This window comes from Marmota monax, unplaced genomic scaffold (assembly GCF_021218885.2).
Source record: "Marmota monax isolate L192 unplaced genomic scaffold, Marmota_monax_Labrador192_F-V1.1 WCK01_AAM20220418_F8-fsc00027, whole genome shotgun sequence".
NCBI lineage: Eukaryota > Metazoa > Chordata > Mammalia > Rodentia > Sciuridae > Marmota > Marmota monax.
Window position 1 is genome coordinate 5,501,941 of NW_026694617.1, and position 25,993 is coordinate 5,527,933.

Here is a 25,993-nt window from a genome sequence, read left to right on the forward strand (position 1 = left end):
TACCTCTTCATGCCAATATCTCTTGGTTGTCTAAAGATCATTCCCTATTGATTCTTCAGAAGGAGCTCATGGGAATAATATTTTCCAAGTTTTTGCATGTTGATAAAATATGTTTCTTATACTTGAAAGCCACTTCATATAAAATGCCTGATTCACAGTATCTTTCTTGAATCGTCTTATTTTACTTCATTTTCTTCTGATCTAGTGAATCACTATAGAAAATTTGATAATTTTCTCTTTTATAAATCATATGCTTTAAAAAAATTCTGAAGATAACCAAAGGGTTCCCCTCGCCCCGTTTTTCAAAGTCCAGTAATTTTCTAAACTATATCTTGCTATTGATTTTTCTGAGTTGATATTTTCTGGTATGAAATGTAACTTTCAATATTAAGTTTTAAATCTTTTTATTTTTTTTAAATTCAGGTAAGTTTTCATGGATTATGATTTAGGATGTGTTCTTTTGGTTTGATTTTCCTCTTCTGGGTCTCCTATAATCCACAAGTTCCAATTTTATGATCTGTTTTCAATATTTGTTAATTTCTCTGTTATACATTTTTTTAAAAAGAGAGAGAGAGAGAATTTTAATATTTATTTTTTAGTTTTCGGCAGACACAACATCTTTGTTTTGTATGTGCAGTGCTGAGGATCGAACCCGGGCCGCAAGCATGCCAGGTGAGCATGCTACCGCTTGAGCCACATCCCCAGCCGTCTGTTATACATTTTTTCTTTAAAAGAAAACTTTCTTTTTTATCCTCTGTTACTCTTAAGCATTATCAGTTTTTGACTCTTGTATTCTTTTTACTTTATTCTTCATTTATCTCCCTTCCCTCATCATTTCTAATTCTTTCCTGGGTTCTATCACCACAGTTTTCAGTTTTTCTAATTCTGATATATGTAGTTCTTTATATACATTAGTGTTCTCATGTCTCTTGTTTTAAAATAATAATTCACAGTTTTTGTTCTTTGGGGGACATTTTTTTGATGCTCTCTATGTGTGGGGATGTTTTTCTTTTCCTTTTCTCCTCTTTTCTTATGATAACTTTGTATGGAATTTGATCCTAATTAATTTTCTGCTGCTCATTTTTACATGATATTAGTTTTATAAATTTTTACAGTGAGGCAAGGTTTAGAGAGTGTCATCCAACTTTAAAGAACTCAGTCTTCCACGTTCTTATGAAGTGCTAAAAAGTATAGCAGCACTTTGGGGACTTTCTGATGCACATCCCTTCTTCTAGCTGTAAAGCATATGAAGTACCATTAGTATGACTGAGAAGATCAAGTTTAAAGTATTAATTATATTTAAATACTTTAATTAAAAATTAACCACATTAGGGCCAGGTGTAGTGGCACAGGCTTTTAATCCCAGCAGCTCGGAGTTCAAAGCCAGCCTCACCAAAAGGGAGGCACTAAGCAACTCAGTGAGAACTTGTCTCTAAATAAATGTCTGGAAAAAGAACATCTCATCTCCTCTTCATCAGACACCACCCCCTTACTTCCTTCCCTCCCTGCAACAATTTATTTTTATATATACACATGTGTCTTGTGCCTCTTGATACTTTGTTCCTCGACTCTTGCGTTTTGGCATTTATGGAATAACTTGTCACCTGGTTTTCTTATAAAGGTTGTCCCTGAACATTTTTTTGGTTTTGCTAACTAGTTGATCTGTTTTAAATTTTTAGTGTAGGTATTCAGAAAGATTGAAAATTACACTGCCATTTTCCTGCTTTGAATAACATATTCTAAAAATAAGGTTTTTTCATTAAGGAATATATCATACTAATCATGTGTTTTTGTCAACTGTTTTAATGCTGTGATCAAAAAAAAAAAAACTCACAAGAACAATTTTAGAGGAGGAAAAGTTTATTTGTCATTCACAGTTTCAGAGGTCTCAGTCCTTAGACGGCCAAGCCGACTCCATTGCTCTAGACTTGAAATGATGCAGGACATCATGGAAAAGAGTGTGGTGGAAGAAAGTCGATCAGGACACAGCCACCAAAAAGCAGGGAGAGCTCTGCTCCACAAGGACAAAATGTAAACCCCAAAAGAAAGCCCCCAGTGTCCTAGCTCCTCCAGCCACACCCTACCTGCCTACAGTTTACCACCCAGTTAACCCCTAACCGCGGATTAATGATTAACACATTGATTAGGTTAAGGCTCTCATAACCCAATCATTTCACCTCTAAGCTTTCTTGCACGATCTCATACATAAATTTTCGGTGGACACTCAATATCTAAACCACAACATCATCAAATATTTTTAAAAAGAAGAAATCACCATGAACATACCAATGAAAGAAACTACTGACATTTTAGTGTATTTCATTCATGTTCTTTTCCTATACAAGGTATTTTGCATAGTTGTAAGTATGCGGTATATACAATTCTGTGTTCCAATTTGTTCCCATGACATTATATTTTTTTTCTATTACAAAAATTCCTAAATATTGTTCAGTAGCTGTGCTAAATCTATCATGTGGCTCATCCATTATTTACTGAGTCAAACCTCAATATTTGGTCAAAATGACAGCTGATGATTTGCTCTGAGATATATTAGATACCTGTTTGCTGTTAAGATATACCTGTGGGACAACCTGTGATTTTATTCAAGCTGCTAATAAGTAATAATAGATGTGCCAGGCTCACCTAGGAGTTCCCATGACAAGTGTTAACAAGTAATTTGCCTCTCCAGATAGGCCTCCTGGGACTACATTAGTGATTGAAGAAAAAGGTATCCTCATCTTTATCCTGAAATCTTCAACTATTGGAGAAAGCTTTTCAATAATTCTCTTTTTCTGGTGTTCATAGTGTTTACTCTGTATGTGGAGACATATGCTTATAATCTATATGTACTTAAAACCATCTGTCATCTTCAGTTGAGATGTTTCTTTTGGTCACCAGTACATATGAAACGAAATCCATGAGGTTTCTCAAGGAAAGGTCCTTCTCCTCTTCAGTTTCCTTTAGAACGAATGTGTAAGGTGTGAGTAACGCCTACCATATTTACCACCAAAAAGATTCCTAAGAGATAGGAAAATGGAATCCTAATAGATTTCTTATCCTCCCTCTTTTCAGGGATCAATCAAGTTCCGTATTTCCTACTTCTTTAATATTATTGGTAATTCCCTCAGACATCATACCCATTCATTGCCACTGCCTTACTTTGGCTTTTATCATATTTCAAGTGGGTTTGGACCATAATATCCTAATCAATCTTCTCTTCTTTAGATCTGTCCTATATAGTAGTTACTCCTATTCCTCCCAACAAAAGAATCATCTACAAATGTTTGCACAAGTAGACTTTCTAAAGTATAAGTCATTTTGAAAATGGTCAGTAGTCCTCCAATGTCCACAGGGGAAAAAAATATCAGTTTCTTTCCTTATTCACTAAGCCTCTTCCTTATTTCCTTATAATACTGGAAACAGAGATAGATGCCTTTAGGGGATTTTTAGAAAACTCTTGTCACTCCTTTCTGTGAGATGCCCTACCTGTCAGTTTAAGTTTCATTCTCTGTGTTGTCCTCCGTGCTTCTGAAATGATACAAGCCCCGACCAATTGGATCAGAGGTCCACATTTACCATGCTGAGGTAACAACAGTCTTTCTTTTGGAGGGGTTGGAAGCCCATTCTAGATCTCTTGCTTGAACTAAGGGAATATTGGCTCATGAGTTGAGACTGCTTTTATAGATGTCTGTGAGTGTAGAAAAACAGACAAAAACAAATTTGCAAAGGGGAATAACTGATGTTGGCAGAGTAGCAAGATGAAAGAATCTATATGTTACCAGAGAAAGAGTTGTTCTTTTGGCTCTAGATGTTATGAAGAGCCTGGTTCTAGTCACAAATAAACTCAAATGTCTGGGTCTTGAGTTTTGCAAGACATCTATTTAGTTTTAAAAAGATATGCCATATTTTTTTATTAATTTTAAACTAGGTCAAGAGGGTTCCTATTTATTACAATCAAAAAAGTTTTAATTAAGACACCGTTCGTATTCCAAGACTCAACCAAGAGATATTCTTCTCTAAAGATTTTACAAACCCCAATACAGACCCCTGCCCTGCATTGGCACGTCCCTCCACCAGCAACACTTCATTACTTTTACATGCCTGTCACCCCAAACTAATCTGTAAGTAACTGAAGAATGAAGGAAATGTCTTACATATTTTTTTTAAATATCTCTAATGTCCATTACAGTGCAAGGTACTTATATGTTTAACACATTTTCTTCATCAGAGACTGTAACTTACAGACTGAATTTAACATACATAAATATTATGTTTGGTCTATATAAAGAACTTTTTAGTGTGTGTGTGTCTCTGTAAAATCTAGTATTTTTACTTACTTTTCTAAGATAAAGATCTTAAGAACATCCCTTAGTATTATCTGATATATTGATTTCCTCTCTACTTGATAGAAACATCAGAGTTGGGTCATGTATTAGGTTGATGTTTCCATTTTTGTGGAGGAGTCAAGTTCAACATTGACCAAAGCACTCTGGTAGGCACAAAGAGAGAAATACGAAGTAATGCCTGTATCCACAGCTCCACCAATAATACGCTTTCCAAAGTTGTTGATGATCTTCTTATTAAATCCAGTGTGCATTTGACCCTTCTCTACAATTTCATACCGTTTGCAATTACTTGAATTTGCTTTCTGCTTGTTGAGATTTTACTCCTATTTTCCCCTCTTTCCTTTTGACTAGCTTTCATCTCTTGTTTGTGCTTATCTTGTTCTACATTGCTCAGTTGTTGTCTTTGATACCTTTTCCTTCATTTTTCTATCTCCCAAGCTGTGCTTCTTTCTATGCATGCTTTTAATTATTTATCTATGTAGGATGTTGACGCTGAAATCATCATTCCAGTCCATATTTTATCTCTTAGGTTTATATTTGGTTACTTGATTTTAATATCCCAATTTCCAAATCATACTCTTTTATCTTAACATCCTTTGCCTTACACACACACACACACACACACGCAACCCTTTCCTTCATCCTACAGTTTCTCTTTTCTTGAGCTATCCACAAAGGTGATTGTGCTAAAACCATTTGCACTTTTTTTAATTCATTCATCTGTCATCAACTACATCCAGTCATCAAACTGTGCCTGTTCTAACTCCTTAATATCTCTACAGCCTAACACTTGAATAACTGAATTAGCTCTTGTAATCTAATTTTCCTAGTCAACACTTACTACATTAATTTGTTTCCTGTAAGTAATTTACAAATAATATGTGAATAATTCCCTATATTTGGAAGATTAGTAATTTCAGATAAAAATCACTAAATTCCAGCATCTACCCTGGCCAATGCTACCCACACAAGTGACACTGAGAGGGCTGGGAAGGAAGAAAGGATGAGAGCCAGAATTTGATGGTTAAAAATGTTTCGAGGCTGGGATTGTAGCTCAGTGGTAGAGCACTTGCCTAGCATGTACAAGGCACTGAGTTTGATTCTCAGCACCATATATAAAAAATAAAATATCTAAAATAAAGTTCCATAAACAAGTAAAAATAAATAAATAAAATGTTTCTAGGTCATTTTCTTAGTGTCACAAAATTTATGATACAAAATTTATGTTGCAGTGTTTATTTGATATCTTATTTAAACTACTTTACTGGACGTTTTCTATCTTTTAAGCTCTTTGAAAGAGAAGAAATTGCATTGTCATAGCTAGACCTCGTATTTATGAGAGCACAACATGCAAGGGTTCGAGCCTATCAGGATGGTTTGGGAAAGAAGAATATTTTACTTCAACTGAGTGAAAAGAAAAAAAAATCACTATCCATTTTGGTCATCCTATTTTTAGTAATTAATAGGATAGAAAAACATGCATATCATAAGTCAATGCTTTGTCAAAAATGTTAACAAATAACCTAATAATACAAAGGGTTGAAAGTTTGGCTAGATGATTTTTTTTACGACCAAATTTCAAGAGGCAAAGTGGAGGAGGGACATCTGACCTTGTATCTGCATTGTGTTGGGTATTTGTTTTGGAGGGAATTTGGTTTTTATTTTGTTTGGTTTTTGCTTTTGAAAGGTGGATGTCAGATTAGGAGGCTATCTGCTATCTGGCCATTTTCGTTTTCTGTCATTATCACAAACTGAAGCAAACTGCTCTTTTTCTGTAGTCAAAATGCCGTTTCCAGTCCAAAACATCATGGAGAAGTTGTTTAAAAACTCTTAGCTCTATCCCCTAAGATTCCTAGGAAGGCCCCTACACTTGTGTGTGTGTGTCTTCATTTCTCTATAAAATGAAGGAATTGAACAAAACAATGTCTGGATTTCATTCCAAACTCACCAATCTGATATTTATTGCAATTACTCCTGAATGAAGGTATGAAATGGGCCCAGCTCTGGGGCTCCAATGTTGCTGTGATACCTCTGAAACTTTGCTTCATAGAAGCGTGGGAATAAGAGCCCCCTTGCAGTATTTCACATAGCAGGACAAAGGGCAAGTCTCTATATTCAAAGGAATGACATAACCTGTTTCTGAAGTGATTCACATCATCCTCACTTTCGGATAATCAGATGCTCAGAAAACAATATTAACAATTTTCATTGACAAGAAAAATGCAAGATAAGGTCCCTTGCTAGCGTTTGGGACTTTGGAGAAAAGCATTCGTGAAAAGGGCATTTCCACAACTCAATAGTGAAATCAGAGCCTAAATCCCATCACTGGAATCTCTAACAATCTCCAAAATCTTTTAAATTATTCTCCCTGAAAATAAACCTAGTTAGGGTAGGGATAACTACTCCTTTTGACCTGAGTCAAGCGTCCCCTACAAACAGGTACAAACTGCCAGAATGGAAAGCGCTCTTCTTCAGCCACAGGCCGGCAGGATTAAGGTCTCCACCCTGCGTGGCGCGTAAGCCAAGGCCTGGTGCGGGTTACTGAGCTCCCCCGCAGGGCGCCGCCCCGGACGCGGCCCCGCCCCTCACCTTGCCCGCACTGCGCTCGGGCCGCGAAGGTGCGTGCGGCGCTCGGTGATTGGCGGCGGCCCGGCGCTGCCCCGCTGCCATTGGCTGCCCGCGCCTCTTTGTTCCCGGTCCCCGCCGCAGGACAACTGCAGCGGACTGGGCGGCGGAAGTTCGACGGCGCCGGGTGGGTGGCTGCCGTAGTGGCGCAGTAGTGCCGGCAGATCCCCCCCAGGGCCCGCAGTGGAGCGGAGGCCTGCCAAGCCTGGACGTGAGATCCGGGACAGGAGGAAGGAACCCGTCTGACACACCAACATGGACCTGGATACCAAAATGAAGAAGGTAATAGGTCGCCGGCGGCGACAGCGGTCGCCTCACCTGCGCCGCCGGTGCCGCGTCCCGGAACCCCCGGCGGCGCCGCCCCCTGGCCGTCGCCAGCGGTGGGGCGCGCGGGCCGCCTGGCGCGAGCCACCTCCCTGTCTACGGTGTCCCCAGGACGCCGGGTCCAGGTACGGGGCCCTCTGGGTAGAGGTGCCTGGCAACCTCGCTAACTCCTGAAACCTGGGAGCGACAGTGAGTCCGAGCGCGAGCGCGGGCAGGCGCGGGACCTTGCTCCCCTGTCTCTCACCACGCCCAACGGTTGGAGGTGTCTGAAACTTTTCCTGAAAATGTTTCAGCTACGCCTGTGCCTCCCCCAAAAGGAAAAGATGAGGTTCGGGCGAGACCGTGACATTTGTTCTTCCTGTCTCAGGAAATTCAACTTCATCAAGTCTTTGTGGTTTAGGAGTGTTGATGCGACTTTGACAGCCTTGACCCCCTCCCTTTACAACTTGGCTGCCCGAGGTTCCCTAAAGTGAGCGAGTGCTGATTTAATGCACTTCCTTAGCACCCGCCACTGCTGATTATTTTGTAAAGTGATGATTTTTTTTTTTTTTTTTGCTCTTATCATTCATTACTTGATTGCCAAAGCACATTGCCTCCTTCTTGGCGAAGTTATCTCTCAAAGAAAACTTTTTTTCCCTGTTTGCAGCTAGCCACAAAGAGCGATTGTCACCAGTGCTCAGTTCTGGGGAAAGTTTCTAGCTGGATGGTTCTGGGCTTCAGAATCCTACCTGAGCCACTCCCAGGGTATGGGGAGCCCCCGGTAGTCTGGGAGAAAGGGTGGGGACCAGACTTTGACTCCAAAAAGAATGCTGATGTCACATTCGAGTGTAACATTCTGTGTGAAAGGTCTCCTTCCAGGGAATTGTTCATACTTACTTTGCAGTAAATTTAAGCTAGCTGTCTCTTATCAAATAGGGAAGGAAGTTGTGCAGAGTGAGAAAGGGAAAAGAGGCAAAAAACTTAATTTTCTTGCTTGTCTTCTAAAAGACAAATTTCTGACCAGAACATTAAGTATATTTTATGGTAAGAACTTAATTTTTGAAACTGTATGCAAATGCAAGATATTAGTTTAGGAAGTTGTTGAACAATAAAAACTTGCAATGAGAAAACAGTTTTTTGTTCTCTTGTGACTAAAATCAACACTCAAAACAGAATTCAAGAATAGGAAAACAATTTTTTAAGAATACTGTAGTTGCTTTCTATTCTCTTCCCATTTAATATTTAAAAAGTTATTTTAAATAACAGTTTTTTGATTAATCTGCTTTCCACTTGAAAGCATGTGTTTAATGCACCATTAGTTTTCTGTTGATCATTGCACTCATTTTGACTTTATGTGTGTAAATACTTAATTTAGTTCTTGTCTAAAATTTGGGGGTGCCTTGCCTTGCTTATAAATATTGATTCAAAAACTACTTTGTAAAAGTCAACACCCTGAGGATGAATAGGTGAAGCACAGGATTTTTACAGCAGTGACACTATAAATTTCGTACATTATAATTGTGGATATGTGTCATTTGATGTTTGTCAAAATCCACAAAATGTATAATTTACCAAGAACAAACCCTAATGTAGACTATGTACTTTGTAGATAGTGATGTGTAAGTATGTTCCATTGGTTTTCATAAATATACTACTTTGATGTAAGATATTGATAGTGGGGGAGGCTGTGTTTGTGTGGGAAAGAGGGAATATGGGAATTTTATACTTTCTGCTCAATTTTGGTGTGAACCTAAAATAGTATATTAAAAAAAAAAACACTCAGGAGTGTTTTAAAGAGTCTTTGAGACAAAGAATAATTCTTAGTGGAGAGGTCCAGAGTTAAGAATTATATGGGCCTTGGGATGTAAATCAGTGATAAAGTGCTTGCCTAGCATGTTCAAGGCACTGGATTTGATCCCCACAACTGGAAAAAAAAATTATCTATTCTTTCAAAAGAAAAATCCAAATACTATTTATATATAGTTTTATAAAGTTTCAAAATGTGACTTATAATTATTTAGCATATGATGTAATTTTCCTTCTTCATCCCCTGTTTAAATTTAAAGAATACCTTTTTAACCAAGAATCTTAACCTTCTCTGTAATCTTCCTTCTCTCCACCTTGTCCCCAAGAAGGAGAGATTTTACAGATTTAAAGATAGCCTTTAGAGAGAATTCCATGCCATTAACATATCCCTTTCACTACCTTTTCATTGCTAGTGATTCTTAGAACAGAGTCCTCAACTAGTAAATTGGAAACAACTGAAAGACCCTGAAGGTATTCAGTTTGACTGCCTCTCTGTGCTTTTAAGAGACTCAATTTTCAGTGGCTCAGACAGAAAGTTTCCCAGTACAAAACAGTTTGGAAATCCCATGAACACATTTCACAGTCTTAACCATAAACTCAAAAATAAACTTATATTTTTTTAGAAACTGTTTTCTAACATGCCTCAAAAAAGACACATTGTACAATTATCATTGATTTACTAACTTACCCTTTTTTGGGTATCTATTTAGTTTTCAAGGTTTCCTTCCTTTTTGACTTGGGTATACAAGAAAAATAATAATTTGAATATACGTTGAAGAAAGGCAGGTTAGAAATAAAGTACAGTCATTTAAATGAAACTAAATTTGACTTATGTTTTAAGATGTATGGCATTTTTCCTTCTAAAGCCCTTATATTACATTGCTGATTTCATAAAGAATTTTCCCCAGGCAGATGAAAAATTTTATTTTTTTTTCTGTAAAAAAGATTAAAGATGGTGTCTTTATCACACAATGACCTAGGTGAATGATTCGTTATAGGATTTTAAGTTTATAAAAAGAGAACTTGTTCACATCATTCTTAACAATTTAGATTAATTACCATTAAACCCCACCTTCAAATGGAATTTTTTGGATTAGAATTTGCTATATTTTGTTTGAAGTAAGTGAGCTGTTGCTAGGATGTGAGCTAGTTTGGTTATACAGAGTTTTTGTTTTAGTAATATTTAGAACAGAATTTGACTATAAGTCCATGCCCTGTCTTTTGAGTTACTCATCTTAATCTCTTCCTTCTATCTCTCATCTCTCATCTAATTGACTGTGTAACTAGAGTCTGTCTGCTTGGGAAAAAGAAAAAGAAAAAAAAAAAAAACAATGGCTTTTGAAAAGCAGAAACAGTATCTCATTTTGTGGTGAATGGTAAATTATGGCCCACAGCCAGCTGTTTTCCTCTTTCCTTTCTGTGTTACTCTCCCATGAGAATCACTTTTTTTCTTTAAAAACATACCAGAGAGAAAGAGAACTTCAGTAATTTCCCTTATACTGCCTGGAATTGCTACAGGGCTTTAAATTTTACCATACTGATTTTTTTCCTCTTTTGTAATCTCTTTCATTTGATACTTCGTAGGATCCTGCATACATTTCTTAGGACTCTTTTCTTTGTTTCTTTAATTTTACTTTTAAAAAATGCTGCATTTTAAAGATTAAAGGTCAGTAAAAATCCCTACTTTCCACATATGTTTTAAAAGTTTTGGTCATTAGCCAAAAAAGCATAGTGGATTCAAGTGATTACATTTGGAAAAAGTATTAAACCATGAAGAGTCTTTCTATTAGAAATTAGAATGAGTCTTTTCCATTAGGCAGCCTCTGATTGAAGTGAAAGGCACAAACGTGATGATCTAGTGGATTTCTCTGCCTGAAGCTACTTTTGCTGCAAGAGTCATTGTCAAGTCTGGGAACAGAGTGAGAGCCGGGCATACCCAGGGCTTTGTGTTAGATAGAAGTGGGTACTCTGACTCTAAAGTGCAGAAGAAAGTACAATGGTCCTTAGCTGGACTTTTCTCTCTTCTAACCCATGGTGTGATTCATTATATCATTAAATATGAAGTCACTTTCTCTTACTATGATTAGTTTGAATAAAACTAGGGTTTCTAATGATTTTGTTCCCTTATATGATCCTGTGGAGTAGAATAGAATTTTCTAACTGCACTCGCTATTTGCCTGTGTAACATCATGTCACCCTGTGACATTACTTGGCAGTGCCCATACTCCATCCGCAATATGAAATTGTACCCATTCTTCAAGGTTTAACGCATGAATGCACCTTCCTTTTGGAAATGTTTCTTCATGTTCCACCTAGAGGCAAATCTTTTTCTTTAAATTCCCAAAGCATGTTATCTGCAACTCCTAGGATGCTCATCATTCTCCACCTTTAGGTTTATTTACCTTGGAAATTCACCTTTTATCTGATTGCAAACTTCTCGAGAGATGAATTTATATTTTCTAGTGCTTACACAGTTATTTTGTTGGCTGTTCAAAGCAATCCTATATGAAATAGAACCTAGGCACTTTTTCAGAATGAAGAAACTGAGGTTTGGTTAGCTTAATTTGAAAGTAGAGAATCTTAATATGAACCGGAAACATGGTTTGGAGAATCCATGTTCCTAGCCTCTGAGTCTTATATATCTGCCATCTTGCTTACTAAATATGTTAAATATAACTATTATAAAAAGAGAAATAAAGTATGGTACATTTCAAATTTTCACTTGTTTAAAGGAATTATATTTGAGGAACTGATTTCTATTCCAGTAAAATTACTCTTCTGTTGGTTTTTATATGTTTAGCTATACTTTATGTCATATGTATACCCTTTAGTGTAAGTTACTATTGACCCTTTATGACAGAGACTAAGTCTAAAAGAGTAAAAGTATTGTAAAAAAGAATTTCTGGGCAATTTTATAGGCAAAGAAACTGTTTAAGCTCCAATAATATTCTAAATTGAATCTTCTAGGATTCTTTCATCTCCACAATTTATGTTGGGAGCAAGGGTTATGCTATCTTTCAGTTATTTAATATGATCTTAAGCTGTAGTATTTGTCTGTGTTTGACTGTTTTGAGAGGTCAAGCAGTGGCATCTGGAACAGAAGAGGGTACCCCTGGGTGGGTTGTAGAGTCTTTTCTATTTTCTGAAGTCCATGGTGATAGAAAGCCTCACACATAGCATAAGTAGGATAAACCTCCTTCTCATTGCAAAATGTTTAGTGTCATTCGATTGGTAGACCAGAGAGTTAAGAATACACCAATTGTTTTTTTTTTTTTATTTTTAAATTAGTCTTAATGTTGGGAGAACTATTTATTTTGATTTTCCAATCTGCATACAAAAGCATTTATTGAGAAGCATTGGAAAACACTAAAATGATCAGCTATTTCATGAGGCTCTAAGGAAATTATGAGCAGTGTAATTAACATCATGGATGCATCAGTGTACAAACAAGGATTATTGAATAGGATTTTCTTAGTGAAAATAAAATGATAAATTGGAAAATAACGCTATTTCCTATATTATTTCTCTGAAAAGACTAAAACTTTGCCACATACTAATTTAAATACGTTTTTGTTTTGTTTCTATAAACCAAATCAGTGTCTAGAAATTAGGAAAGATAATACCCAGAATATGTAAACATCTGGATGTATGAAAATGTATGAAAAGCTAGCTATTGTAAGTTTCTCAGCCTTCTCACTTGCTTCAGTAGTATATCTTTAACATTGCCTTGGGATGACAGTTATTAGATCTGAGTCTATTATACTTTATGGTGTTGGCCACTTGGATTTCAGTTTTCATACCTATAAAAACCAGTAAGGTTACCAGATAATTTCTAAGGTTTCTTTAAATCCTGTGATTCTTTTTGGAAAATTTTATCAGTATTCTACCAAGTATAATGTTCCACAAGGTTTAAAAATCACACAAACCACAGACATCTAAAAATACATGTGTATAAATACAAATATGTATAAATGGAGTGGTTTAATATATGTGTTATGTGACAGTGAATTTCTTGAGGAAACCTATAGAACATAGTGAATTGTGTTTTCCTCATAAATCTTAGTGAATTTTCAATGGATTAGTACTTAATTATGTCAGTTCATAATATTTATAGGGTATTTGAATGTGTTAAGTTTAACTAGATATAAACTGCTCTAGTAGTGTAGGTCAAGTAAGCCTAGGAGTGATATATTACTTCGTTTGGCATTTACTTAGGGGAAAAAAGAAAGCTAAAGGAGCAAAGGATCATTTATCTCTAAAAGTTATCTTTACCAAATAAGAGTCTTCTCTTAAAAACTTATATGAATACAGCAACAAAAAAGTTCACTAAAGCAAATGGTCAATGGAAAAGAGATGAGAAAGCCATTTTAATGTATAGAATGTGAAAAAGATTGCACATGGATAAAACTGTAGAACTACAGCTATCTATGAAGTGCACAAGTTAAGTCTTCTTGATTACAAATGCCTTATAAGAATCATTCATGAATTTCCTGTTTGCAGTCATAACAAAGTTTTGTTTGTTAACTACTGCCATGGTAACTGAAAATGTAATTTTAAGGTCTGTCTATCAGATCATTAATATGCAGTACATACAGGAAATTATTTTGCTTCTTACAAGATGGTGAACTATTCAGGAAAATTGTATGAGTTATGATTTACAAAATAAACTTTCTTAAGGAGAGGAAAGAAGAGAAAAAGATAAATTAAAAGCAGATTTCAAAAACCTCATATTTTCAAGAATTTAAAATTAATTTGGTAATTGTAACTTCACCACTGTTCTTTGAGTAAATATCATGTATTAAAGTTTGCCTCAAACACTGTTATCAGAGAATTAAATTAAGACATCATACTTTTCATCTACAGCTACAATCTTTGACTCTTCTATGAAAGAGCTACTGTCAAATTTAGAATAGTTTCATAAATATTTAAGTGTCACTACTTTTATTTGGTCATATTCAAAAAATAAGACCATAGTTTAGAATTGCTATTTTCTCTGGTCCTTACTTAGTCTTCTCAGAATGGGACACTGCTCTGTTCCAGGGCAGGAAGCTTTATGAGAAGCTAGCCAGTGGGAATTGCTGCAGTCTCCTATGCTAAATGACAGCAAGGCTACTACTGTATAAGTGTATTTAGTCTCTGAAGTGCTGACTCATCTTCAAACCCCGAATGAGTCATTCTATATTTATTATAGTGACATGCTAACTACCTAGAAAAACTATAAAAAGAATTTCAGGGTATCTGTTGCATAGCTCCTTATCTGAACATTGGGTCTAGCCAAAAAGAAGGCTGAATCTAGCTTTAATGCCTTGTTAGGGAGTTCATTGATAAGTCAAAGCCACAGGAACTTTCCTTGCTTTGTGTGATAAGGAAGTGATATGCTGTATTGCAAAGTGAACATGCCAGATGTTAAGGTGCATTTTTTTGTTTTTATTCTGAGCACATCTTCATGACAGCCTGTTAGGATAAGTCTCAAAGATAAAGGGTCTGGTTTTTTTCTTCATAGGATCTGGTCTGCATAAAAATACTGGAACTCAACAAAAGTTACTCTTTGTTTTTCATAAAGAATATTTAAGGTACAGTTTAAATTTAAGATTATCGAATCTAAACTTCATTTCTGTCAGCTTATATTCTTCAGAACATTGTCATGTGGGCATCAGTAGGCATAAAAAGAAGGGAAGAAAAGTAGGAAGCAGGGGAAAAAACATAGGTAAGATAGGTATGTAAATTGAGTACAATGCTGGATAGGATGAAATAAGTGCTATAATACAGTATTTCTTTTCTCTTTGATGAGGAATCACTTTTTAAGAAAAACCATCATGGCCTAATATTTTAAAAACACAACAAAAATAAATTACTAAGACTCATATAGGGCCAATTCATTAAAGGCAAGAGACATGATATTACTTTATCAAAGTGCTTAATAGCCCCTAATTGTTTGCTGTTTCTTTACATGTCTCATTATGGACTGGTAACTCACTGTTTGAGAACTGCTGCATTTTGAATAGCACTGCAACAACTGAATACAAAAAACTATTATAAAGTCTCAGAAGCATAACTAATTGGCTTTAATTGGGTAGACTAGGAATATTTTCTTGAGGAAACAACTCCTATGAATAAATAAGATTTCATTAGGTAAAGAAGGTATGGCACAGGAAGAATACATAGCATGAACTAAAAGTACATGAGTGAAAAGTCAGTAAACCCTTGCTTTACATTGGCATTTTCCATTTGATTCTTAAAAAAAAAAAAAAAAAAAGGCCAGTAGAGCTGTAGTAATTTAGTAACTTATACTTTTCCCAAAGCATAGGTTTGAATTGAAGAAATATATCACTGTGCTAGTACTTAGCCCACTGCTGAGGATCTACTCACCTTAACTTTAATTCTTTTTAATACATGTGTCCATATGCTGATAAGCAGAGGAAACTTCCTGCTGAAGCTGCTGTTGTCTAGGTTTGGCTTAGACCTGAGGGTTGACATCACCTTGTTACCATGATGTTCAACCTTCTCAGATCAGTGAGTACCTAAAGCAAAAACCTGGAGCAGTAAAGAGCATGCCTAACTTTTAAGCCTCTTTTTTTTTTTTTTTTTTTTTGTCACAGTAGTCACATATCTAAGTCCAGAAAAGAAATCTATGCTAGCAACCATGAGTCTATGGCAGAGATATTAATTGAATGCAAAGAAATATTCATTTAAAGTTCAAGTTCAGTAACTTTGGAATGTATTATTCGATTTAATTATTTTTCTTTTACTAATTTGCAGATTACTTGATTTTAACTTTTATGATGAAATTAAAAATTATAAGGCATTTCCTGAATGTGTATGTACCATGTGTAAGTTGCCATAGAAAGGATTCAAAGCTGTATCAGGTTCTTGGGTGAAGCACTAATTGAACACTGTTAGTGATCCAGTATAGGGAATTGGTATGTTTTCCTGATCAGAATCTTCCTCAGAGTTTCTACTGCAAATTACAAAAATACTATAGTTTTTTGTAGTACATGTCTGTTATCTTATCCTTTTAATCAGAACTGCCTTGTGACATACCTGAGCCAACAGAATGTAGTGGGAAGTATGAGTTTCAAGCTTGGACCTCTGGAGACCTTGCTTGCTTCTACCTACATCCTTGGAACCCTGTTTTTACCTTGTGAACCAGCTAGGGCCAGCCTTGGAGGATGAGAGACCACATGGAAAAAAGATGAAACATCTCAGCAGAGGCTCCCCTATCCAGCTGTCCTGAAGAATGATTGCTGATGCAGTCCAGAGGAACCATCCAGCTGAACCCAGCTGACAGAATCAAACTGTAAAAGTATAAGCAAAATAGCATCATCAGAAACTACAGAATAAGTGGTTATTGTTTTAAGCCACTTTGTTTAAGGGTGGTGTTACATTTTGAATCTTTAATGTCTCCTCAAAAGCTTGTATGTTAGGCAACACAGAAATGTGTAGTGAAATTATTAGATTATGAGAGCTGTAACCTCATCAGTGGATTAATTCATTTGGTAGATTATTAATTTAAATGGATTACTGGATTGTAACCATAGGTAGGTGGGGCATGACTAGAGGAAATTAGTTACTAGGGGTGTGGCCTTAGACTATATCTTGTCCCTAATTCCTCTTTCTCTTTCCGCTCCCCAGCTTCCATGAGGGCAGCTTTTTTTTTTTTTTTTTTTTTTTTTTTTTTGGTCACACCTTTTTTCCATGATCTTCTGCTTCACCTCAGGCCCAGAGCAGTGGAGTTGATTTGCTAAGCACGAAACCATAACTGATACCCTTCTATTGCTGAAGTGTAAGTTTTCTCAGCAAACCTCCCCAGAAGGAATCTTAGGGAAGACTTTCCTCACTCTGAATTACTCTGTTTGCATGTGAAAGGATCAAGACTCAAGATACTTTAGCTTCTGTGACATCATTGGTAGCTTGTGAATATCTTTCTTATCTAGATAAATCCTATTTTTATTTCTTTGCTGGTTCCATCAACAATAAAATTGCAACTGAGATTTTATCCTAGTTGTAGGTGAATGGTATATGCATGTTTTGAAAGTTGTCCAATTTCCCTGAATCACTAGCAAATCTAAATGATGTTTGCATACCTTCTTTAGTGGAGAAGTCCTTGTACTATAGTCTGTAAATATAGGACAAAACTTGTGATGAGTCAAAGCACTTATCTGTTTTGTTTTGTTTCCTGTGGTGGTGCTGGGGATTGAACCTAGGGCCTGGTACATGCTAATTGAGCAGTTTACCACTAAGCTACAACCCCCAGCCAGCACCAAATCACTTCTGTAATCCATCAAAAAAAAAAAAAAAATCAGAAGATGTATCAATCAAAAGGTAGTTAGGGCTGTCATGTTTCCACAATACAGCGCTGTCAACATAGTTGCAATTTTCCAGAGTGAGGGATGGAGTAGAAAGGCTAGCAGTAAATAAATAAGCAAGTACAAGTATCTTGCAGTAGAGTTCTGCATCTGTTCCCTCCTTTCCTGGTCTCCAAGACCCCCATCTGTGCTGTAAATCTTTATTTTTGTTCCAAATGCCCCTGCATGTCAATCCTAGGCAAAAGTAGAAAATGAGCAGATTGTCTTTTTGTACCCTTTTCCCCATTTTCTGTGTCTTCTCTTCATTGAGCCTAGCTTTCCAGGTTCCCTTGGATTTTCCTGTCCCCTGTTCTAAGAGCTTTCATCCAATACCACAAGGCTTTTCACTATTTCATTTCACAAATGGTGAAAACACATCTGTAATCTCTTCTTTTCTGCTTGTGCTCTAATGAGATAGGGAATAAGTGGCAACAGATTACCTTGTACAGTCTCCCTCCCCAAGATCTCACCAGTGTGTTCAAATGGGTTACTGTAGTTCTTAATTGCAACAAGAATTATGGCAGTATTCAGTTTTGGAAGTACTGCATCTTAATAAAGTCACCTTAATGTACCTCTGTCTGTGTACCTAGTGTTGAGAGCCAGCTGTGGATGTAATGACACAAGACCAAATTAGGAATGCTGTGATCCAAATTCTTTTAAGGAACTTCTACAGATTCGAATCAGGTTTTTAAAATCTCTTTTATAGCTAATACGTAGGAGGCTTTGAGAGCATGTGTATAAGCACATGTTATTGCTGAGTCCTTCAGTGGAACCAATCCTAATTAAGAAGTCATTTCAATAGCAACCGTAGCCTGTTAATTGGGACATCTTTACAGCTTGCCTTGTCTTTTTCAGTAACAGATTCAGGAGGAGGCTTTTTCTAAGTAGAGTTCATAGGAGGGGTATTCTATTGGAGGATATTTATTCAGCAGCATAAAAGTTAATTTTATAGTAGTCAGTTTGAAAAATGTTGTGAGAAACAACATAAACAAAGCAGACAGAAGACATTTTTTTTCTCTATCATTTGCTTACTTAACAGTGGAAGCCTTAAAAAAAAAAAGCCAAAAGTCAAAATTATGTTGCCCTTATTAATATTGTAAGAATACATTAAGTTTTGAGTAAGTTAAAGGTACTGGGAAGGTAAGAACTGCTGATTTTAAACACTATGTAATTTGAAACAGGCAACATCCTTATCATAAAGAAGTACTGGGCTAGGGATGTAGCTTGGTTGGTAGAGTGCTTGTCTTGCATGCACAAGACCCTGGGTTCTAATCCCCAGCACCACACGCGCGCGCGCACACACACACACACATAAAAGTCTTCTTGCCTCCTCTTTCTCATGGGGCTGGGGCTATAGTTAAGTGACAGAGTGCTTGCCTTGCACTTGTGAGACACTGGGTTCGATCCTCAGCACCACATAAAAGCAAACAAATAAAATAAAGGCATGCTGTCTACCAAAAAAAAAAAAAGTACTGTATTTTTTTCTTAATTTCATCTCCAGATGGGTTATGTAATAAGTTTTAATCAATATTTTTTAAGGAGAACCATGACATATTATTAAATTGGAAATTTTCTCATAAATTTTTTTCTAGAAATTTCTTTTGCTAATCAACCCTGGTATTTTTTCGTGTTTCATAATCTGGTTTGTGATTGTGTGTATATGTATGTGCACACACGGGTGTGTATAAATGTATATATGTTGAGATATAAAATGAGATTTAGGGGCTAAAAATTGTCTTCTGCCCTAACTTTTAGAAGACTTTCTTGTTCCTTGGTGAACAGACAACAAATTGAGGGGAAGGAGATCATTCACAAGGAAGAAGCAAATTTCTCATATTGTATGCCCACTTGAGTGAAAAGACATTTCAATATTAAACAGAAAAATAAAGGCAAGGTGGTAGATAAGCACCCTTTATGCTCTTTTCCATTTATAACAATTCTGCCTCACCATAACAGGAATTTTTATATTTAAAACCAAAACAGGAAGAGAATGAAGGAGGCAGACTTTAAAGATGGTTCCCATTTATTAATATTTAAACTCTTGTGTCTTCCCCTTCTCTTGAGTATGGACTGGGCCTGGTCAGTTGCTGCCAAAAATGAAATGTGTTAAGTGATGGTGTCACTTCCAAAATTAATAACTACAGGTTCTATCTTTCATGTTCTCAGTGAAGATCACTCTTCCTGGGAAAACCAGCTACTATATTGTGAGGCAGCCATGTGGGAGGGCCCATGTGAGAAAATGGGTCTTCCCTTGGATAAGCCTAAAGATGACTGCAGTCAGTGCTGGCCACGGTTGCAGACTTGGAGGAAACAGGAGACAGCCCATCTAGTTAAACTATACCTAAATTCCTTATCCACTGAAACTATGAGATATAAATGTTTTTGTTTTCAACCCCAAAGTTTTGGGGTAGTTTGTAACCCACACAGAAGTTTCTATATCTAAAAATTCAGTGATTTGGAAAAAATGAAAGAATGATATTTTGATATTTCATTTTTACCTCATTAAAATTGTTTGACTTACATCCATATATATATATATATATATATATATATATATATATATAATGTATATATATTCCATATAACATAGCAGAGAATTTCTGGTAGTAACAGTAAGTACATGTTTTGAATAAAGACCTTCCAACAGATATAATTTATTCCTTCATATTTATTTCTTATTATTAAAAAATTCTTTTCTCTCATTATAACATTTTAAGAAACCTGTTTTTCATCAGGAACTGTAGAATTGTCTTGAATCACACACTCCTCTTTTGAGGATCTTCATGTGTGAATTAATCACTGGGGCCAGATGGTATGCAGACATTCAGGTGCCTTCTAATCAGCCTCAGTTTCGTCTGGGAAAGAGGAACTTCTGGCTAGTGGATCATTGACAGTCTTTTCAGATCAAAATTCATTGTTTCACAGAAGTTACAGATTAGGAATATTACTCTTAAGATTATTACATATGTTTAAAGTCCCATTTTGAAGAAATAAAAAATAAATGTGGTTTTATGTTTAAGAGCCCAGGATTTAGAGTAAAATATGCCAAGATCCAAATCTCAACCACTTGCTACCTGAACAATTAGGTGAGGTTCTTTTAGTGTCCCTAGTCTTAGTTTCCTCATTTGTGAAATGGTGATGATAATCCCTTTCCCATAAGTTATTATGGATTAATTGAGATGATATATGTATTATAGCCTACAGGGTAGTAGCATTTTAATAAATGGTGGTTGAGATATTTTTGCCACCACCTCTACCACCAAAACTCTACATTTATCAAGCTCATATAGTTGTCTTAGGTGATCTGCTACCACGTGATTATATCTCTGGCCCACATAGATTACCTTGGTGGCAGTCCCTCTTTCACCATATTCTCCTACAGCCTTAAGAAACATAGAGGCATATTGGGTGGGCTTCATTTTACTTTAATTCATTAAAGTTTCAGGAAGATTGACCTAGTACTTTCAGAATAGAATTTATTATAAAATATTTAGGCTCAAAGATAACTGATTTCCTTTTCTTTCCTAACAGAAGTGTCTATGGTTATTTATTGTTGTGTGTGAACAAAAATGTTTCAGTGCATTTGGATCATGATGGATTCATGATAGAGATTGATATAGAGCTTTCAGCTTTTTCTTCTCGCACAGAAAAGCTAAAGGGAGGGAAATGAATTCTAAGGTCCGCAGTGGAGATTTTATTCTTTTTTTTTTTTTTTTTTACTTCTGGATAAGTAGTATTGACAACTAAAGACTGTTAATTGATTATTCTGTAATCCTTTGGTCTTAAGTTAAAAATTCTACTTCTTCCTATTTTTAAAAAGTGATTCACTAAATCATATTTGTTTAGTGTAGGGTCTTTCCATTTTATGACCTATCTCTAGGCACTAATGGTTAAGAACAGGCAGAACTCTCCTTTGGTTCCTTCATCTGAATGAAAATATAGACGATAGTATTATCTTGGACTATCTTAAGATTTTATGAGGATAAAATGAGATGATTCATGTAAGACACTCAGAACCATGTCTGGTGGCAATATGAGTTCTCAGAAAATGTCAGCTCACCCCTTCCGGAGTCCTTGTTGTGAAAAGCAATGGGAGTTCCCTGAGGTAAAGGCCATGATAATTAAAATGAAGAGAGAAAACTTTATTTTCAAGCACTATGGCTGGCATCAGGAATTGAAATAGAAATAAAAAGCAAACCGTTGATAGTAAATTGATGTGCCAAGGATCAGTGCAGTAAAGAAGGACCAGATCATAGGATTTGTACCAAGATCTGTGGGAATCAGAAGAATTTTGCAGGGGAAAGTTGAAGAGTGACTGACATTCGAATCAGTCCAGTAAACCAAATAGAGAGTAGAATTTGGGCAGATGGAAAAGGGGAGCTGAGACCTTGCAAAAGGGAAAAGTACCCCTAGAAGCTGAGAGCAGCTAGGGTGAGGTATGAGGAATGTAAAGGCTTGTGGAGGGAGGCTAGTGCCAGGTTTTAAAGGACCTTCTCTGCCATGCTGAGAAAATTAGAATTCATTGAACTCATTAGAAGCATCTGAAAAGGGGAGTGTTATGATTACCTTCAGGCTTTATTAAATTTTTTGGAAATAGCAACACGATATCACACAAAGGGATCTATCAGGAGTGTGGTTGACATGTGAGAGTTTGAACATGAACACTGGAGTGGATATGAGGGAGCAGCCTATAATTTCCAGAATTTAGAGCATAATAAGCATGCCTACACACAGCTATGGCTTTCAGGCCCCCACTTGGATGACCAGGTGAGTGGCAGCAACATTTTCTTCATTATTTTCAGACTCCAGTGAGAAACAGGAAGTTTTTTATTTTTAAGTAGAGAGGAAGAGAGAGGGAGTAGGGAGGGAAGGGAGGGTGGGCACGCTTTATTAGAAATGATTAATCATAGTTCTTAATCACAATAAACTATTTTTTATATTTTTAACCTTGGAAAGTTAGGAAACTACAAAAGTTGAAGGATGTTTCTCCTTTTAATTTAAGTAATTTAAAACTCCCCCCTCTTTATTTTAATGAAATCTTAATAGTACTGACTGGGCAGTAGGTAATGAACTATAATTTTCAAACAGTTTAAAATTTTAAGTCACAGGTTAATCAAAAGATATTGATTAGGGAATGAGAAACTTTACCAATAGCACTAGGTTTCTAAGAGCCATGTGCTAAGAGGATTTAAAAACGTAGTTCCTTTGTCCAGGAGATTAATCTATTTGGGCAAGATCTGAATGTAATATGAATATATATGTATATTATATATATGCATGTGTACATGATAGGTAGATAAATATACATGCATATTGACACACACAATCCCAGAGAAAGAGAATATGTTTATTTCACATAGTCTACCTTGGTCAGCTTCATTCCAAGGTGATTAAAGAATCTTGGTAACACTTGCTTATTTAGTAACCACATATGATTCTTTGCTCCAGAGGGAAATTTGGTTATGAAAACAGCATGAATCAGATGACCTCACCCTGAATACTGCATAATATCTTCCAGATCCAAATTATCTCCAGATCAACTCAGACTATGTTTGAAATACCAGATGTTTTGAGTGATTTTTTCCCTTTTTCTTTAAAGTATCTGACATACAATACCCTCTTCTGGGTCAGAAGGGTAACCTGAAATGTTGCCGGCCTATCTGGCTGCTTGAAATTATGAATATGGAGAAACTGATACCATTCCCATTTCTTGCTCTAAAATGTGTGGGGAGAAGGGGGTGTTTGGAGGCACAGATCAGGAGATCTAAGTTCAGTTTTTGAAGCCTGTCATTTTGAAGTCGGGATACTTAAACAGTCCTGTTTGTCTTGACTATTATTTCAGGCTGAATATTGTAGAGTAATTTGGCTTTTTCAGAGGACCTTGATAGGTATTCACAAAGGGTAACTGATTTCTCCAAATATAGTCAATCCAAAGGACCTGTTTTCTTGCATACTGAAGAAGAAAAATTAATCTGTCATATCCTTGTATTGATGCTGGCCAGATTGTGTTACTAAAATTGTATGAGGTGGACAGCTTTGGTACTTGTGTGCTTATGAAAAACATGTGTTTTTAGGCACCAACTGTTGGTTCTGTGGGGAATACTGGATCACAGTTGCTGGTGAATAGTAATGTACAACAGAACTGAGTTATATCCCTCTCAGCTTAAGTCTTTGTTTACTTTGTGTACTTTACAGACTGCTCCTCCAAACTGAATTCCAAATGGTTCTGACTTACAAGAGCTGCTAATATATTAGCTTTCTTAAATAATCATTCTCTAGTGATTAAATTTTTGACCAGGCTGGATGACAATCTAAGATAAAGTTAATCTGACACATGGTTTTCAGGCAGAATTTTAGAATTAAAATTTTTTTTAAAGTCAAATTTATTCCTTCATTATTTAGATGAAACCCATAGAAGAAAAATGACTTACAAAATCACTGAACGTGGCACCCATGATATTCTGGGACCAGACCAAAGTTTTCCTGACTTTTCTACATTTTCAAAGGTCTCTGTTATATTAATTCTCTAGTATTTTTAACCATGTAATTTTTGATCATTTCCTTAATACCTGGGATAGCTAATTCTGACAACATAAGTATCGTATACAAGCACAATATCTTGGTGTTTACACTAGTCTGAGGAACTATACTTCATCTACTAAACAGCTATCTTGCCTTGACTAAAGAGTAGCTAACACTTTCTCAGCTCACCACTTTCTCCACACCCTCCCACATATCCTTGTATGGACCTGGGATATCTTAAGCAACACCTTCCCAGTTCTTATTCCTCACCATGAATTCTCCAACACAGACACCTGGGCAGAAACTGATCTATAAGATGTGGATGTGCGTGAATAACAGCTACTGCTCTTGAGGAAAGAAGGACCCTAACCAGATGATGTAGTCTGTGCTGAAGATAGAAGAATTCTGGATCCTGGGTTCAGGGAATCCTGAACACAAAGTGAAAGAGGGAGAGAAATTGGTGGAGCTCTTAGGACAGATGGGGCTTCACATCCTTGAACTGAAAAGAAACTGAGAAGAGTTTGGGGACCCCAGGTTCTCTAATACTGCTCCAAAAGGTCTGGGAATGGGCCTTAACAAGCTGCCTGGGGCAGTTCTGACTCTCAAACTACAGAACAGAATTAGTCTGTTTTCCTTTATCTGATACATATTTGGCTAGGGGATACTAGTAGAAGTCCAACTGTCTCAGTTGGGGTGGGAGCAGAGCAGAACTTTTCCTCATCCTATACAAGTGTGTCTGCTACTGGGCAATGTAATTTATATTGGATTTAGCCTCTGCATTCTAGATTATAATTCAGTCTGGAAGCATTTATATTCAGTGAACAGGGAAATAGTAGAGTGGGAATCACAAATCTTTTTTGCTGGAGTGGTATTGTGCTTTTTATTTTTAATCCTAACAGGTTGATAAAGAGGATTTGCATACCCAAGTTTTCTCCTGATATGGCATAAAATTAGAGATCTTCAGTACTGGATGTCAGTGATGTTTAAGCTTTGCAGCTATGCACTTATAAAATAATTTCTCTGATTAAAATTTTCCTTGGAAAATAAGTCTCTAACTAGTCTGAAACTCTGTAATTGCTTTAGCTACCAACAATGGTTTTGAAAACTAGGTGTTCTTGTTCTTGTATTTGTTTTTAATCAAGATTACTTCCAGGAGAAAAATATCATATTGCCCTGACCTCTTTCCATTCTTTTTTTATTCTCTTGATATCTGTGATATTTCCAAGGTCTTCTCACTCTTTGTGTCTGAGCACATGGGGAGGATGAAAGTGTGTGGATTTGCATTTTCTCCAGGCATTCACAAACCTTGCTGTAAAGAGCCTGTATGGACAATAAGTAGGCCCTCAAGCAGGGCTGAGTGAAAGAACCCTTTAGCAATGCTTTCTGAGCCACTTTCTCAAATTACTGCTCTTTTTCAGGTGGGGGCTTCCCAGGCTCCCTACCCATTGCCCTGAGGGCCACTGGCCAAGGTAGGCCAGTGGAGCTTGGGAGTGCCCCAGTTGCAGAATCGCATGGTTGTTCTCTAGGGCTTCCTCCCTATCAGTCTTCTCCCATCTCTGGGGATGTCTTTCCTCTGATAAACCTGGTAGCCCCAGACATAATACGGAAGGCATCAGGAGTTTTACTTTCTTCCTTGGAAAAAGGAAAACAAAACAAAACTTTCTGACTGCAGTAGAGGCTGGCCCTTACACCTGTTGTGCTTCCCTCTTGTTGACTTCCACTATGACCTTTGAATGAGGTATTCCCTTGCTGTCGAGTATACAGTATTCTCTTGGCTGCTAGATGCTGATCATCCTTTCAATCTCAATTCAAGCATCTTTTGTTCAAAAACTTTCTCCACTTCCCTAATTTACTCAAGCCACGCCATTATCAAGCTCTGAGAAAGTTGTCTACTTTTAGAGCCAGACATTGAATTTTAGGTCAGATTTACCTTTGACTAGCTGTGTAACCAGCAGCAAATCATCTCTTCTTTCTGGATTTTAGTTTCCTGATTTTTCACATGAGAGGGATGCCTCGACCTATCCAGAATAAGAATGTGTAAGACAT

At 36.5% G+C, this 25,993-nt stretch overlaps 1 protein-coding gene across 1 annotated transcript in view; it reads left to right on the forward strand.

The window, feature by feature from the left end:
• The first annotated feature begins 7,038 nt into the window (after positions 1-7,038).
• Tes (testin LIM domain protein) overlaps positions 7,039-25,993 on the forward strand; it is a 40,477-nt gene continuing 21,522 nt past the window's right edge. Inside the window, exon 1 of the mRNA XM_046422497.2 lies at positions 7,039-7,253. Within this exon, the coding sequence (XP_046278453.1) occupies positions 7,227-7,253 (27 nt within the window). The 5' untranslated portion in view covers positions 7,039-7,226. The remainder of the gene's footprint in view (positions 7,254-25,993) is intronic.